At 43.3% G+C, this 17254-nt stretch overlaps 3 protein-coding genes across 8 annotated transcripts in view; 2 read left to right on the top strand and 1 right to left on the bottom strand.

Annotated features, from left to right (window-relative positions):
• The window catches only part of LOC106817177 (DNA-directed RNA polymerase III subunit RPC1-like), a 25784-nt gene extending 25109 nt beyond the window's left edge, over window positions 1-675 (bottom strand). The window contains exon 1 of the mRNA XM_014821833.1: window positions 449-675. Coding sequence (XP_014677319.1) covers window positions 449-492 — 44 coding nt within the window. The 5' untranslated portion in view covers window positions 493-675. The remainder of the gene's footprint in view (window positions 1-448) is intronic.
• A 210-nt stretch (window positions 676-885) lies between these two features.
• On the top strand, window positions 886-7072 carry LOC106817182 (alpha-ketoglutarate-dependent dioxygenase alkB homolog 3-like). 5 transcript variants are annotated; one of them, XM_014821843.1, is made up of 8 exons: window positions 892-1336; window positions 3782-3816; window positions 3993-4040; window positions 4362-4554; window positions 4842-4927; window positions 5388-5511; window positions 5757-5855; window positions 6877-7072. In XM_014821843.1, exons 1-8 carry the CDS (start codon window positions 1169-1171, stop codon window positions 6949-6951), a joined length of 828 nt encoding a protein of 275 aa, XP_014677329.1. In that variant the 5' UTR covers window positions 892-1168; the 3' UTR covers window positions 6952-7072. The 5 variants fall into 5 exon arrangements, with proteins under 5 accessions (XP_014677330.1, XP_014677329.1, XP_014677326.1 ...); XM_014821844.1 differs by lacking the exon at window positions 6877-7072 and having other exon boundaries at window positions 886-1336; window positions 5388-5535; window positions 5757-5845; XM_014821840.1 differs by lacking the exons at window positions 3782-3816; window positions 3993-4040; window positions 4362-4554; ... (2 more) ...; window positions 5757-5855; window positions 6877-7072 and adding an exon at window positions 1880-3505 and having other exon boundaries at window positions 920-1336.
• A 5091-nt stretch (window positions 7073-12163) lies between these two features.
• LOC106817179 (rab-like protein 3) lies at window positions 12164-17248 on the top strand. 2 transcript variants are annotated; one of them, XM_014821837.1, is made up of 6 exons: window positions 12164-12195; window positions 13026-13141; window positions 13626-13731; window positions 14527-14686; window positions 15487-15558; window positions 16705-17248. In XM_014821837.1, exons 2-6 carry the CDS (start codon window positions 13030-13032, stop codon window positions 16840-16842), a joined length of 588 nt encoding a protein of 195 aa, XP_014677323.1. In that variant the 5' UTR covers window positions 12164-12195; window positions 13026-13029; the 3' UTR covers window positions 16843-17248. The 2 variants fall into 2 exon arrangements, with proteins under 2 accessions (XP_014677323.1, XP_014677321.1); XM_014821835.1 differs by lacking the exon at window positions 12164-12195 and having other exon boundaries at window positions 13016-13141.
• The last annotated feature ends 6 nt before the right edge of the window (window positions 17249-17254 follow it).

Raw genomic sequence — 17254 nt, 5'->3', positions numbered from 1 at the left:
ACCCTCCCCCCTCCCCTTCCCCCCTCCCAGCCCCCCCCCCCACACCTCTCCCTCCCCTCCCCCTGTTTCAATTTCATCCTGGGGAGAACCCTGTAATACATGAACAGCGCATGCGCAACAACTGCTCGGACGAATAGCGCATACGAACAGCTGTCCGATGCTCGGACGAATATCCACGTCCTTTGTCAATTCAATACTCGAGTCATTATTGCACAACCGCCAAACTACGAAATCAAAAGACCTAATTCTGCCGGTGCTCACAATCATGTGATTGTCAATACCCGTACTTATTCCGTGCACAATACTGTCTGCGTGAAACTATACCCAGCATACAAGGATTTGGGTACTTAGATACCTTACAACTTTCAATTTTGTGTATAACTATAACTATAATAAGTTATAACCTGTCGTAAGTTATACCGGTATACGTCATTTTAACGGCACTTACATCTTTTTCGCCACATCTGTTTCTCTGTACTGCTCCTTCACCATTTTGATGCGTTCCCTTGTATATTTCGTGCAACGTAGTTGTAGTTTTACCCTAAATTAAATGCGCTAATAAGGTTGTACAATTCAGATGTAATCGTGAAATACCATAATAACATTACAACATGCTCAGTGTACTTGGGGGCTGACATTTTCGTAACTCTAGTATCGCCATCTGTCGTGCACGGGAAGAAATACTTTCACTGTTGAACTTGCTCGTGCTTTTATTTACTTTGAAGAGTTGTAATACGAGAACTGTAGAAATAATATATTGCCTAAATATCTACATCGGCACGATGATAATGACGAGAATGTATATAGAGTTCAGTGGTGTTTAATTATAATAATTATGTGATGGGCGCAGTCAACTAGTGGATGGTGCTGCCCCGTTCGCAGATTCTGACCCTGGCACTGAACACAAACACTCAGTTGCATCTCAGACTCCAGAGTTGCATAACCTTCATTTATTATATTTATATTTATTTTAGTGTGTATATACATCCAGTTTTCTGCGCTTAAGCATAAAACGTGACAAGGCGAAATGATAGCTAGCTTAGCCGTGTAACATTCGCTTACGCCTTATGATTAATAGATTTCACTTTTCTCTCAATTTGTAAACAAACATGCTGTAGCCGCTGTGTTTAAAGGTACGGCAGAGGGTAAATAAGGCCCTAGAGGAGCAATGAGTGCAGATAAACGTAGAAGAGCTCGTGTACAGGGAGGCTGGTCCAGTGGTCTCGGCAGCAGTCAACAGCCGCGAAAGAGTACAGAGTTTAACTCCAAAGTCAAAACGACGTCAGATGTTGCTGTCCCGTCATTTTCATATGTGAAACCACAACCAAATTCTGATGTGAGTATCACGTTCTTCTTTAGCTCTAGTACTGTAGTAGTACTATAGCCCGCTTACATTAACTGCCGCTGGCAGTTACACTGGCGCAGTTTCCATTGGCAACCTCCATTTAATTGACGAGTAACCACGGTGCTTCTTTAACAATTCCTTAGTAGGCACGCGTGGTTGCTCACGTGACGTTGTGCGTACATGTATATTGCGTAGTGGAATTGATTGCAAAACTAACTAGGGTCTGATTGAAAGCACGTATAGGTGTAGAAACTAAGCTGAAAGAACCACGAACAATTGGCATTCTATTGTGTAAATACCTGTTGGTAGAGAAGGCATATACTAAAAGTTGACGACGTAATCGTTATTTGTGTTGATGTATCTATATAGTTATCATGGTGTTGCGCAGGGGTGTCATATAAATGACTTTGGAAGTGTATATAGCTGCTATCTGCTCTACGTACCGGCATCAGTTTTATTAGACGTGATAGAGTTAGCTTGTGTATAATCGTTCTTCATATGCGAGCATGCAGTGCCTGTAGTACTTTTTTACAGAATATGTTTTCTGACCGCACAAGAGTCGTTGCACCTCACATCTGCCTGGATGATTTATACCAAACCTGCGACCACACCGACTGCGAAAGGTTTGGAGACGTGAAATACGTCGATAGCCATTGCCACTTGGATCTGATCAACGACAACGAGAAGATTAATCCGCAATCGATCACATATCCGCGACAGTTTGCCGGCGCGGTGACTAACTTCTGCTTTCCCGATCGTTGGAAGAAAGCACCGCGGTACGTGGCATCGTGGATTCATAGAACTATTGGTGTTCATCCGAAGCTCGCCGATAGATATGCGGACGACTCGAAGATCCGACACGAAATGGAGATGATCATCCGTGAAGCGGAGGGAGGAGAGAGTAGGATCGTGGCCGTCGGCGAGTGCGGGATGGACCTACGATACAAGGGTGCCGACGCTGCCCGGCAGGAAAAGCTGTTTCGGTGGCAGTGCGACGTCGCGCGGGGGTACGATCTCCCTCTCGTCATACACAGCGGGGCGTGCTCGGACGCGCACATTCGTCTCACGCGGTCTGCCCTGCCGCCCGACTACCCCATCCACGTCCACTGTTTCACGTACACCCCCGAGGAGGCCTTCAAGTGGCTGTCCGTGTCTAAGAATCTCTACCTCGGACTGACAGGGTACGCAACACAAGAGCAGCACGCCGACGGCACCGGAGCCGTCGCAGCGAACCCCCGAATTCCCCTCGAGAGACTCCTGCTGGAGACGGACTCTCCGATGAACAAACCCGTCGTGCGTCTGCGGGAGGTGTCGCGCAAGGTGCCTCTCTGTCATCCGGGACACGCGTTGAACGTTGCCTGCGAGATTGCCGCTCGAAGGCGGGTCGGCGTCGCTGAAGTCCTGCAGACGACAACCGCCAACTTTCAGAGACTGTACCGTGTCGAAATAGATTAGTCACCCTCTCCACCCGTGCATGTCTTAATTGTTCTAAGTACATCGTGTTTTACTTGTATGAGCTGTAAGTGTTTTAAACTAACCTGACATTGTGTCTAATCGCTCATGGTGATGAATCTGTATTACTATATAGAACGTATACGTATATATATATATATATATGTATTATGTAATATGTATATATATATGTATATATATATATATATTCATACCTAGAAAGCTTTCACATGTACTTAAATTCAGCCTTTGTTAGTCATAGACAATTTCAGGAGTGAAAGTATAAAACTATAATGTATATAAGCTTGACATATATAACATGACACTACACCTGTGTTTACTCATGGTGACTTTATTGCTTGTATGTGTGTGCATTTTTACTATAACAACATATTACATTTTAGTCGATTTTTTGCACAACTTTCATACATTGTTTTTATTCTTTTAGTATGATCACGAACATATTTATATACCTACACGCTCAAACGTTGATGCATTGTCTTATATTAGTGATTTTATAGAATTCAAGCAGAATGTATATGTTCGCACGTTTTATGGATTAATTATTATGCGATTTTTACTCGACCATCATATGGCTGTAGCCAGTATTTCATAGCAGAGCATGTGTAAAGCTAGTGTAAACAATACTAAGTTGTATAGAAACCATTTGTATTGAAAATAAATTTGCATTGAAAATTGATTACTTCATTACATTGTTTCTAATTATTTATCTTGGACATTTTTTTGCTAAATTATAAAACAATAGCCAAATGTCTTTAATACTCATTGACATAAAGGATGCAATGCATGTTTGCTTAACATAACTCATTTGCTGAACTTTATGGATGCAAGGCACATCTAATGCATTCACGCACGCGCTTGCACATGCTATTGCACTTGCACATGCACTATACTGTATGTATAGCTCTATAGACAGTCGGACAATACTTCGATTTCTTAGATAAATTATGGTTCTTATTGCAGGAAATGAGGCGTGCACCAGATTTACTCACTATAAAGTAAGTGATCACAACAGTTTTACCAAGGTATATGGTCACCGTTGTGTAACTAACGCTCACTGAACTACGGCACATAGTCTCTAAAGATAACAGCAATGTTGGTCTGTATAAATATTATTTTAACTTTCAAAAATTGCATTTGATAACAAGTTTTCTGTGGTGTTTTGTTCTTCTAGCAAATGTGGAGTATATGAAGTCAGCAATGGGCCATCAGGAGTTTCCAGGTATGTTGAAGCATATAGTTTTACTGTAATCTCAGTCTAATAACATAAAGTTACATGGCCAGTGTCTTCATCAGTGATGTCATCACAACTTTATCACTAATTTAGCAGATGCGTGCGTGCGTGCTATACCGCGTGCCTGCGTACGTACCCGTCTGAGCCTATCTTACTAGATAGGAATAACCATTTGTCTCTGACGCATTGGACGCGGGACAATGCTGACAAATTCACAACGAGAGTGAGGCCATTTGTATTGACCTGCGCGCCATCTAACGAGCAATTAAATAAGCCTGCTCTACTTACTATTGTCATGCATCATTTCAGAATTCAATTTTGGCCGGATTTCATTGCTCGTAGTGAGACATCGTGGATGTACGAACAATTGATGAGTGAAATCCCCTGGGTGCAGAAGACAGAAATGCAGGACGGGGTGGAGGTTGCACAGCCGAGAATGGTAGCGTGGTTCGGAGACGTGCCCTACTCTTACAGTGGCGTATCACACAAACCGAATAACCAGGTAACATTCTGATGCAAAGGAAAGAATGCAATACATTGCAGATTGCTTGATCAACAGTTTCTACTAGATGAAGGTTCCTCAACACTATTGTGCATCTATTAGATTTTTTCTCCATGAAAAAGACTGTTCAGTACTTGTATTTATATTCGAATTACATGCAATAAAGATTTAATAATAATGATAATAATAATAATAATAATAAGGGATGATTACCATTTTAATTTTAGGAATATCATGTGGAAATGCTGCCCGTTCTTTGCATGACATCTCTGTAAACGTTTTTGCAGTGGTCCCCGTTGCTGGTGATGCTTAAAGAGATGATAGAGGAGAAGGTGGGCACGTCTTTCAATTCAATGCTGGCCAACCTCTACCGGTAAATAAAGTACTATATAGTTGTCATATGTAGAGTGATATGTATGTATATATATGTGTGTGTGTGTGTGTGTGTGTGCGTGCGTGCGTGTGATACAGTGAAAAAAATACACGGGGGCTCGGGGCGATTTAGCCCCCGAAATGCCAAAAAGAGCCCCCGTAAATTTGCATAGAGTTTAATGCAAACCAAATTTTTTAGTGCTATTTTCATGCACGCAAGCTTGAAAAGTAGCCCCCGAAAAATTAATTTTAATTTTTTCCCTGGTGTGATATGTATGGTATGGTATCGATTGTGCTGCATTTTGTTGGTGTCCTTGTGCAATCTAACCGCTATAATAAAATGCAAGCAAGTTCAGTAGTGTCTCCCATTTAATAACGACACTAATTTATCTCATGTACCGTGTAGAGGCTTGACTTCGCTAGGTAAATGGCAAGTCATTGTGTTTTGTATATCTGACTAGGAATGGCAAAGATAGTGTGGCCTGGCACTGTGATGACGAACCGGAACTAAAGGGAAATCCAACAATCGCCTCGCTGTCGTTCGGAGAAACTCGAGACTTCGAACTGAGAAAAAAACCGCCCCCTGTAAGCAGAGTGAGCTAGACGTAGGTTAGCATTTCATCTTGTATGCAGAATCAGACTGAATATGGACAGCACTGGAAAACTAGTTTTAAATTACACATGGCAGTGCAATCTCGTAAAAAAACGTCGTAAGTAAGAAAAAGTAATACTGTAAGTAAACGGTATAAGCTGAAGAGTACTTCCGATTAGTAGTTTCGTTCAATGTGGCAGTGATTTAAATGAGTTGTTTTCCTCTAATGTGAATGCAGATGGAAAATGGAGACTACACTTACATGCAGCACGTGCGAATTCCGCTAACGCCCGGAAGCCTGCTACTGATGGACGGTGCCACCCAGGAAGACTGGCAGGTGTGTGTGAGATCAATGCTTATTAAGGCGAATGATGCAGGGCTGCCGTTTGCCACCTTCGCAAAATGCGATGAATAAATAACAGTGGCGATTTTACTACAATGAGTGGCGAATACAAATGGCGAATGGTTTAACTGCCCACAAAATTACGTTTGAATAATGAAATCGTCAAGTGTTGTGTGGTAAAGTGTTTTCGAATGCCTCTTGCCATACTGATCACCTGTTTATATGCCTTGCTTAGTCAGCATGATATGAAAAGTGGAGCAGTGCGCGTATTGCTATCAGTTTTTATTGGTGCTAAAAAATAATCTTTGCTGTTTTCTCATATAGTAGTTGACTGCTCCCTTATATCTTATTAATAGTACGGCAATATGCCATGCAAGAGCTAATTTCCTCCAGTTACTAACTAGCAAAATACTATCGTGTCATTGCCATATCATACTATATTCCTTATGAACAAAAATAAACTCAGTTCCTCCCATTTCAATGCGCGTTGTGCTATAAAAGGTATTTGAAATACCGTCCATGTTGTTCAAACTATTCTCCGATGTTTGTTGATCGAACGTTTGCGTTTGCTCTGGTCCGAAGCAAATCCGGTTACAAGCGGTTGCAACCGCTAGCATACCATGTGATGTTAGCCTCGTTAACCGTATCGGTGGCAAAATTTGTTTTTGGCAAACAATTGTGCGTTGGCGCGCAGATGTGCCGAGATTTTTGCAGCCGTGCTTTCCTTTAATTGTGGTTTTAGAAGCAAGACCGCCGCGTGAAATGGGAGGAACTAGAGTTTAAGTCTTTGTCATATAGGTAGTGTATGATTATACATGACACCAGAAGGTATTTGCTAGTCTAAGTACTGTGAGAATATTGAGCGTTTGGATGCCGCATGAGAGGATCTGCGGCGCTTTTAAAGGTCGTCACTGCAAGAGATGCTGCATTAACGATAACAGGTATTATGAGTGTTGGGATTCGCCGGTGGCCCTATGCGGAGCAGTGTTTATGTGTTCCTTTGTTGTCGTTTCAGCATCGCATTCCAAAAGAGTACCACGACCGAAATGCACGGATAAACTTGACGTTCAGGATGACCTATGCAATATGATTGCTACGCACGGGATAAACTCGACACTGAAACCGTTGCACCATACAATTCATATGAAATTTCAATGATTGCTCATATGTACCATAATTGAAAGAGAAATATACATTTTCGTAACATGTAATCTTGTGGTAATTTTACGAATTTGTCAATGCATGGGGTGATGCACCTATAACCGAATAACACAACAGCAATATTCCCTATAAAGACATTGTTAGATGAAATTAAAGTTCTTCACAAAATGCTAAGCTCACAACCACTTGCATTCATACCAACTTATTTACAAGCAAATCCAACAAATTGCAAATACTATTCATAGATCCAATATTTAATGAAATGGCTAACATCACTATTCGACATTGTGGAAGAGAAACTCAGCAATTTTATTTCTAAATTTTCACTGTCCACGTGTTTGGCAACCCTACCGAGATGAGAAAGTGAATGTCATGATAGATGAAGTGGAAGCAATAAAAGAATGATCCAATCAGCTGGATGTGGATGGCAAACGGTTCAGACGGTGGTCAATGCTATGTACATTATTGTTGAGGTAAGGCCGGCCGGCCGGCCCCCCTACTACTAGTCTTGGCCATAGTGTGCAGGCTTCTTCGCTAACTGTAAGGTTTCGTTGCTTTCCGCGACACCCGATGGCGCCACCCGGTCGAGCACGCACAAATGGCTAAGCACAGACAAGCCTTAGGGTCTATACTACCTGACCGTTGTCCCGGTAAGACGTTTGGTATTTGGCCTGATGTCGCGCCTCCGGACCTCGCGCTAGCCACCGCCCCGAGCGCGTTTAGTAAGCTACTGCCGGCCCCATGCAGTCGACCGCAATGATGTTCACGCCGTGTTGCCGGTTCGGTGTCGTCGTAGAGTTAGTCAACCATTGCGAGACGGAGGGAGCAGACATAGAAATACTTCACTCAGACAGCTACAACGGGGTAACCCACCCCTTTGCCATGCCGGCCTTCATACGTTCACGTTGAATAAAACCAGTGCACACCGACTGGTAAACACAGAGGTTAAACAAGTAGAATAATAACGAACCTGCATGCCGGGCTAGATGGCCTAATCAGGTAACCGGCGCCTCTCCTCTCTCGTGCAGCTGCCACGAGAGTTAATAGCTTCTCAATACCCGTACTTCTACCTATGGATATTAAAACTAACCTTGTTTAGATATGACTACAATAGTAACCTGTATTAGTTACTTCACGCCCACAACGCGGGACAATACGACAGTGCCTACTCACCAATTAACCCGACAGCGCCTGGTCCTCTCTCACCCGGAGGCAAGGCACACAGCAAACGCCCCGTGACCATGATACATACCCGGGGTACGTATCTGTATGCTAACTGTCACCATAACTCCACACAGCACAGCGCATCGCAGCTCACAGGCCACTCTATCAGCATGCATAAGCAGCGAGTAGACGCGGCTACTACCCTGCGCGAGTCCTTCCTCACACTCGGTCTTACAGGACGAGTACTGGCAACACTTAGTCCTCCCTCAAACCGATTCCCGGCCGATAGAACTCATACCGTGTCTCTCGACACGTCACTGTCCTAAGCTGTTTACACGGCCAGCGCCCTACACGGGCCGGCTGGAAGGGGTGCTACCCAATGGCTGCCCCCAATGAGGACTCGACTATCTACATCGTTTAAATTGATGATTCTGGCAAAAACAACAGAAAACGCACACTAATAAACACACAGACGATCAACAATAATTATACATAGTACAAATCACGGATCACCCACACTCTGGTTCCCAGGGAGGCCACCCTGGCTAGGAACCGCGGCTGGGTCCGGTGGCCCGCTACACTACGTGCGCAAACCGGGCTGCGCCCGAGCCGCGTTTGGGAAAACTGCCCCCTCGTCGGTTTCAACTCGTTGCGGCCAGCACGTGTTTTTTTTAATGGAATGGCTACAGAGGAACAGCGGCTGAGTGAGTCACTTTGGAGGCGCTGCTGCTACTGCAATGTAGGGCCACCTCGGCAAGAGGTTCCATTTGACGCCCGGCAAGCAAGAACAGATCCCGCTACCTGACTACAGCACAACACGGTATCTATTGACTATATATAACAACGTTATATATAGTTTTTAAGTAGTTATATATAACTATATATAATGTGTTATATATAGTCAATAGATGCGGGAGTGTTGTAGGCTGCAAGGTGGCCGGACTTGTTTCTTGCTGCAGTGATTCGACCAGGCGCCCTGGACCCCCATTTCCTCTCCCCCTCCCCCTCCCCCTCCCCCCTGTTTCAATTTCAAACTCCTGGGGAGAACCCTGGTGTGGACATCAAAGAGGAAAGAAGAGTGGCAAGCGATAGTGAGGGAGAGAGATACAAAACTATTCAAAGTTAATAAAACTGATCAATAAAAAACAAAGGTTAAGCATGATCTGAATGAACGCACAGGCAGCTTGATAGCGTTTCAAATAAAATAATATACGCAGGGTCCGTGTGTGCTGTGCACGGGCGACAGTTAAATATATGCTAATATTTTATTGAAGGCGCGTGGCTATCCTCGGTACAGAATTATTTATGGAGCTAATTCAGTAATTCTTAGGACATTCAACTGCGCGCAGGCGCAGATAATAACATTATAGCTAATATAATATTATTCTACGCTTTTAGGGAGTCGACTACACTCTAGCCTAACGCCTAACCCTACACACTAGACGAACCCTAGCGCTAACACAAACTATAAACGGACTCCATTCTTTATATAGCCTTATAGGTAATATATCTCTTACAAAAACAATCTGTGGTGTTTAACGAAATACGCAACGCATGCGCGGTTGTAGTCGTAAGAATAGTCCAAAAATAATTCTTACGACTCGTCGTAAGAATAGCCACTTCCTTTATTAAAACGCTTCAAGTGCCTGTGGGATTAACGAGTGTGGAGTGGAGCAACTTGTGAGTGATGTACTTTGTAGGCCTATCGACTATTTCTTACTTATATTTAGTTATATTATATATACACAAAACAGGCATCACGCGCACGTACTGTGCTATCTCGTTCTTGACCCCTGTTGTTGGAGCTACATAATAGTATCATTATTTAGCCGTAGTAATACGCATTTTGATTTAGGTATAAAGGCGTATGTTAATAATGAAGAAGGAATCTATGCGATACATTGCAGACGATCCATTGACATTGTAAACAAGTGAGCAGTAGGCCTAGACATCAGCACCACCTGTTAGTAAACGAATGAGACTTATCATTTACGTGAAGTCATCAGTACAAATTTCATGAACCGCTACGTAAACTTCGAGTTGCTACTAAACTTTTAGTTACATTCCAGTTTTTGCATAGCTTTTCAACTGTATCATGAGCGTTTCAACTATAAACCTTGGATAAAGTAAGATTGTTTAGTTTGAGGGGATTCTGGTAAATTGTTATTCTTGTAGTTGTATACACTACCACTGTACCACTGACCCGTGGCAGTGGCAGTGAGTAGGCTGTACTGACTACTGAGTACTGTACATATCGAATCATGATTGACGTGTCACTACTAGTACTAGTACTACTCTCTGGCACTACTAGTAATAGTACAGTAACTAGTAACTAGTACTACACTTACGGACGCTCATAGGGTCTATGTCCCCCAGGTTACTGCCGGAACATACCCTGGTCACTATTTGATAGGGTTAGGTTAGGGTTAGGGAATAGCGTAGGCGACTCCCTAGACTCGTTAGTAGAGTAGGCGAGGTACGGTCCGGCATATTAGATAGTACCAGGGTTAAATCCTTCCCGCGCCTTCATACGCATAGCTACATGGCGCATAGGGCGGTGCCTATCTTCGTTTCAATAACCCTGAGGCCCCGCAGCTGCTTTTACAGTAAATGCTACAGTAGGGGGTTAGTCCACTGGTAGGATATAGTATAGTACAGTACCAGGGTAGGTACGTTCCGGTATACCGGACCGTACCCAGGGTACGTACCGGCAGTACCCCGGTCCTCGGGGGACATAGAGCTTCTTAGCCTTACTGACTTAGTGCCAATAGTGGCCAATAAAGCCAATGAATTGAGGCTTGGAGAAGTTAGTGCTCAATTCGCAATTCTTAGGGAAATGTTGGAGGTTCTTTTTGACTAGAACTAGACTGAATTGCAAAAGTAGCTATCTATATCTTCTATCTTTTTAGGCACACTGTCGCTCGTAGGGTACGTCTATGTCCCCTGACCTCTGTTGACACTGGCTCGTTTAGCTATTTCTGACTAACCCTAACCCTAACCCTAACCCTAAATTAACCCTATATATATATATATATATATATTAGTCAGAAATAGCTAAATGCAGCCAGGTCAAACAGAGGTCAGGGGACGATAGACCTTATCTGCCACACTGTCATTTTCATCTACCCAGGCTTAATCCACTCGCCCAGCTTTCACTGCAATGAAAAACATCTTTACCTGGACAGTTGCCGTCAACTCACAATTTATTCACCCATACTCATATACTCCTATTCTTTAGTACAGTATAGTTTTATATTTGGCCTGTGAAGAGTTATCATTCCGAGATTATAAGAGGGTGACCACATCTGCTCAACCTCAACAGTTTATAAAATAGCGCTGCGATTTGTAGCCTCTTCAGGGGCCGTAGCCAGCCTTTCCAGAGGCGGGATTCCTTCCAAGAGGGAGATTCCTTCCAAGAGGGGGGATTCCTTTCAAGAGGGGGATTCCTTCCAAGAGGGGGGATTCCTTCCAAGAGGGGGGGATTGCCTTCCAAGAGGGGGGGTTCCTTCCAAGAGGTGGGATTCCCAAACCTACTATATACTAATAAAACTTCGTTAAATTTTCGTTTCATGCTTTTATTACATAACTGTATCAGATATGTGCTATTTTGATACAAACCAGGGGGGATTCCAGAATACCTTGGAATCACCCCTGTCTATGCCCGCGCCTGCTCTTCGCTCCTGCTACAGCCTGTAGCATAACATCAAAAATAGAGTAACATACAATATGGATAATGTACAATACAGGCTATCCTGTAGTACAGGATAGCCATATCATATCAAGAGCTATTATATAACCCATTATTATGTTATTTGGCTCTCTGATCATGTCCCTGTAACAGGAAGTGAAGGGGCTACACCTGTAGAACTATTATATCATATGCTAACAGTTCAACAACAGCTTTTTTACTTGCGACAGGCGTCGGGAAGTCTTCCCTAGGCATCTGATCTGCCACAATGAAGTCATTCAGATCCTTCATGGACCATTGGTGTTGCTGTGGATCGTGAAGGTAAAATATCGTAAGAGGTGACAGTTACGTTAGCTTTGCTATGATGTATCGTAAATCAGGGGGCCACATAAAGCGAAACCGTGCGTAACGTTGCGGGGGGTCGTACCAAGCTCACAGTATCGCATGTATTCTGGTGTACCTGAGGCAGGGCTAACTGTAGGGTTGGAGAGAGAAGAGAGAAGAGAGAGAGAGAGGAGAGAGAGAGAGAGAGAGAGAGAAAGAGAAAGAGAGGAGAGAGGAGAGAGAGAAGAGAGAGAAGAGAAGAGAGAGAGAGAGAGAGAGGAGAGAGAGAGAGAGAGAAAGACGAGAGAGGAAGAGAGAGAGACATTATCATGACATACACTATAGTCACTAGCGAGGAGGTGAGATACCCAGGGTGCGAAATTAACTCGAGTCCGGAGTCAAATACTCCCTGATTTATTGTCGGACTCCCTGATTTGACATATATTTTAGGAGTCCGGTGTGACTCCTGAATATTCTGCCATTAAGCTATTCGTTCCAGAGCACGGCCTCGCGAATTACCGTATTTTTTCAGTAAAAGTCCAAAGAAAATTGGAAGAGACGTGCAACCCGCATGAATCTTAAAAATAAGCCACTGCGTTATTGTTAATATCTTTAATTTAGAATTAATTGCTACGAAAAAATGGGGAACTATATATGATTTACTGCTGTCTCGGGCCTTAGAATCACTGCTATGCTCTTCATATTGCCGAGATTCTATGGCGAGATTATTTTAACCTGTTACTTTACACAAAAATTGTAGGTTGATGTATAGCTAGATTTCGTTTGTCTGATTGCTTTGTGAAAAAAAGACGTGTTCTTTATTGCAGCTACATGAGTATAAGAGGGAACGCGGACGAACGGAGTATGTTTGTGGAGCTGTGGGATATAGGTGGATCGAACAGCTACCGCAACAGCCGATCCATCTTCTACACACCAGTGCATGGTGAGTGCTGCCATCTAGTAGAAACCATCGCAAATTTCGTTTGAATCGATCGACTTGTGCTTGGAGATAAAAAATCTCTGAATGGCGGTCCAGTTGGACTGTGGGGCGAGGGGCGGGGTGTTAAGCTGATGACCCCCGGCCACTCCCCGTGTGGGGGGGATTGTTTCACCTAGGTGACACTGAGAAGAAACTCTAATAACTTTTCGTAATAGTTTTGTTGGTGTGTTTTTTTTATAAGGATTACATGCAAGGTTTGGTGTTTTTATTGTTGAGTTACATGCAATGAAATTACACACGTCGTATAGAAATTTCACAGTTGGGGAAGTTGGCTTCGAAAAGTTTAACCCTACTCCAGCTACCCCATTTATCAGTCCCAGTCTCCTTCATTCCCCTTACACCTAACACACGCGTAATGTTACGTACGTGCAGTTTAACAAGTCACATTTTGTTCGACGTCGACTAAACGTGTTTTTTCATCCTCCAGGTTTGCTGCTGGTGCACGACCTCACGAACAGAAAGTCGCAACACAACCTGCGGAAATGGCTCGGGGAGGTCCTGAGCAAGTCGACGAACACGCCCTTCAGCGAAAGGTACATGCGCAGTGTCCGAAAATCACCGCCTGCTCCCCCCCAGACCAAGACTCATGGTTCCTGAGGACTGGCGGAGTTTTATGGATTTTGCTATGGGTTATGTAGTGGAAATCAATTTTTTTTTTAATTGGGACTGGCTGGATTTTAAAACTTATTTCCAAGATCTTTGTGCGTCTTTTGGAAAAGTTGAGACTCCAGAGATAAGCGAGCCGAGGGCTAGTGTGATACTCTGTGAAGCTGGTGAAATTATAATAAGATTTTCGTTGCATTTTAAGCATTCTATTTGTTGCATTTGCCAAACAAGTGATTGAATGCTTCTGAGAAATAGACAAAGCCAGCAAACCTGTTGGGCCTCAGGAAGCACCTGTTGCTAGCATGTTGACAAATAAAGAACTATCGTGCATGACACTGCCTGCCAACGTTTGTCTTGACAATTGTGATTTCTTGCATTTTATATCTTGCATGATCTTGCAAATTTGTCGACAAAGTGCATTGCTAATATACCGTGCGAGCATTGTGCACTGGCTTGATGTTTTCTAATACAATTACCAGGAGTGTTATTCGTGATGATAATTTTGGCTGAATTGCATGGCCTTTGCATATCTGTTCGTTAGCAGAGCTTCGCTTGACGTTCGACTAACGACCCCGTCAGAGACACGAACTGCCATCCCCGCCGCCGCCAGCTAACAACTCCTTCGCCGCTAACAGTCGAGCGTACGTATGCATGTAACGCGCCGAATTTTCTCTCTTTTTTGCTCGTCGCCACCGCATGTGTCTCCGCCGTCGCCGCAACAGCGAGAGTGATTATGATCCCGAACAATTTGCTGGTTGCAGTCAGTATCCGATCCTCGTCGTCGGAACGAAGGCCGACCTCGCGCAGGGGGCGCTGGACGCGTCCGGCCGCCACCGGGCGTCGTCGGTCGCCGAGGACTGCCTCGTCGACGAGATGAACATCGTACGTAGGTGGCGCCGCCGCCGGTGCTGTTAACGTTAGCGTTACTATTGCTAGTGGTGGTTTACTGCTGCTATTACTATTGCTGCTGCTATTATTACAACTAGTAATATTACTGTTGCTGCTACTGTTAGTATTTATTACTACTTTTGCTATTATTATTAATATTACTATTGCTGCTATTGTTACTCTTAATTACTATTACTATTGCTATTGCTATTAATATTAATATTGCTATTACTATTACTATTGCTATTTAAATATTGTATTACATTAATATATATTAATATTGCTGCTACTGTTACTATTAATAACTATTACTATTGCTAATAATATTACTATTCTCATTACTTTTAAATTGACTACGTCACGAATTTCATAATAAAATTTGTAAAAAAAAAAAAATTGACATTTTTTACTATTAAAAGTAAGAACTAACGTTACTAAATAATCCTCAAACTCTCACCTGATAAAAATGTTTCACGTTGGTTGAATTTTGCAAAAATCTAAACGATTTGGTAATTTCTGTTGTCTAACACTATTCCCCCAGTACTGTTCAGATACTGGCGTTTCTCTATTTTTCACCGGCAAATTAGGGCATATAAAGAAGGTATATAAGCATGAAAAGTAAACAGAAACACTAATTGTATTTTTATACATTTTATTTTGTACAAATAACACAAATATACTACTTGATGGTGCTAGAAATTCGTGACGTAATCACTTTACTACTACTATTAATATTACTATTGCTGCTTACGTTATGTAAAATAACATGTATTCTTTATGTTATTTATCAATAGGACTGCCACAATACAAAGTACGTTGCTCCCGGCTCAAGCAACGCCGTGAAAATCAGCCGGTTCTTCGATAAGGTATGCGTTAATAGTACTTGTAGTGACATAATTGCATTAATTACTTCATAATACTTGTATGGTATTTGTATTAATTGTTAAATTACAGTACGTGTAGTAATATAATTGTATTATTAACCTCATAGTAGCTGTTTGTGTAGGATTTTGTACTGTTATGGTTTCTGTTTTGAGCATGATTTGACCTAATTCAAACTGAGAACTTTGTGAATAGTTTAGCAATTGATGTAGGTCTCTACATACCCTATAGGAGCCAAACGAGGTAGGGTGGTAACATTACAAAAAAAGTAAAAAAAGGTGTTGAACCCTTTGCTGGTGGGATAGCTACCATGTGCAATACCAGGGCACGTGCAGTTCTGTCATGTTACCTTGCAATTTAGAAGTAAAGAGATAGTTATCAAGGACGCAGACTTTAATTGTGGCAGTTACATACAGCGCAGTTTGTCCAGACAGTCTGGCAGAAATCTGCTGGATCAATAGGCAATGTTTGAACGTACAGTCGGGAGCTTAACACATAGTTAACGGCTCCTTTACCACAATTGCCGCGTATTTAGCACCGAATTTATTGTGTACATTATCGATGTACTTTTGTCGTCAAACGCGAAATGTGTAGCGCACGTATGGGCATAAATAGTATAACGGTCACGTGTGCGCAATAAATTCCCAGTGGCTTCGATGATCGGAGTTAACGTTGTTTACGACTGCGACTTGTTATTGTTTACGACGTGCGACTTGTTATTGTTTACGATGTGCGACTTGTTATTGTTTACGACGTGCGGCTTGTTGTTTACGACGTGAGGTTTGTTATTGTTTACGACGTGCGGTTCGTCATTGTTTACAGCCTGGTGATAGAGAAACAATTCTACAGCCACACGCGCTGCCCGCTGATATAATGATCGGAGTTATTGTTTACGACGTGCGGTTTATTGTTTACGACTTCGGCTTGTTATTGTTTACGACGTGCGGTTTGTCGTTGTTTACGACTGCGGCTTGTTGTTGTTTACAACGTGCCGTTTGTTATTGTTTACGACGTGCGGTTTGTCTTTGTTTACGACGTGCGGTTTGTCGTTGTCTACGACGTGCGGTTTGTTACTGTTCACGACTGCTGCTTGTTATTGTTTACGACGTGCGGTTTGTTGTTGTTTACAGGTGATAGAGAAACAGTTCTACAGCCACGCGCCGTCGGCCGGGGCCACGATAGGAAGCTTCTTCGACCGAAGGAAGCCCGCGCCGCTCCAGCGTCCGTTCTCGCCTCCCGCGCGCACGAAGCTGCTGCACGCCGACTGAGGTACCAACGCGCGGAGGAACGCCGGCTAGCCGCCGCGGCCACGACGCACCGTCACAGAGGAAGGGTCGAGGCTACCGGTCTACTTGTGTGATTTTTTTTCGCGATCGGAGAAGGGTGTGCGAGATACGGACGACGGCGAAGACACCGACCTTTGACATCTGAATGATAGTTTGGCACCATTTGGCGAGAGTTTATCGATTACGCGAGTGTTTTGCCGATTTGCCATCTCGGATTTTTCTCTCGGCAGCGTAGGACAGCGATTGTGCGGGGAATTTCCGAGGAGGGTTCCAAAGTCGGTCGAACCGAGTGCAGTGCTCGAATGGTGCAGGAAACGCTGGTGTATCCGCGTCGCATGTGACTCGGCATTTACGCGAGTTGAGGAGGAGAGAGAGAGAGAGAGAGAGAGAGAGA

The sequence above is a fragment of the Priapulus caudatus genome, unplaced genomic scaffold (assembly GCF_000485595.1).
Source record: "Priapulus caudatus unplaced genomic scaffold, Priapulus_caudatus-5.0.1 Scaffold1621, whole genome shotgun sequence".
Lineage (NCBI taxonomy): Eukaryota > Metazoa > Priapulida > Priapulimorpha > Priapulimorphida > Priapulidae > Priapulus > Priapulus caudatus.
Note: the sequence above shows the minus strand (reverse complement) of the source record. Positions and strands in the feature narration are given on the sequence as shown.

Bases quoted from the DNA above. Each gene is read 5' to 3' on its own strand.
- LOC106817182 (XM_014821840.1), top strand. From the start codon at position 1,169: ATGAGTGCAGATAAACGTAGAAGAGCTCGTGTACAGGGAGGCTGGTCC. The intron at 1,337-1,879 runs GTGAGTATCACG...ACTTTTTTACAG, and splicing joins AACCACAACCAAATTCTGAT to AATATGTTTTCTGACCGCAC.
- LOC106817179 (XM_014821837.1), top strand. From the start codon at position 13,030: ATGAGTATAAGAGGGAACGCGGACGAACGGAGTATGTTTGTGGAGCTG. The intron at 13,142-13,625 runs GTGAGTGCTGCC...TTCATCCTCCAG, and splicing joins CTTCTACACACCAGTGCATG to GTTTGCTGCTGGTGCACGAC. The intron at 15,559-16,704 runs GTATGCGTTAAT...TGTTGTTTACAG, and splicing joins TCAGCCGGTTCTTCGATAAG to GTGATAGAGAAACAGTTCTA.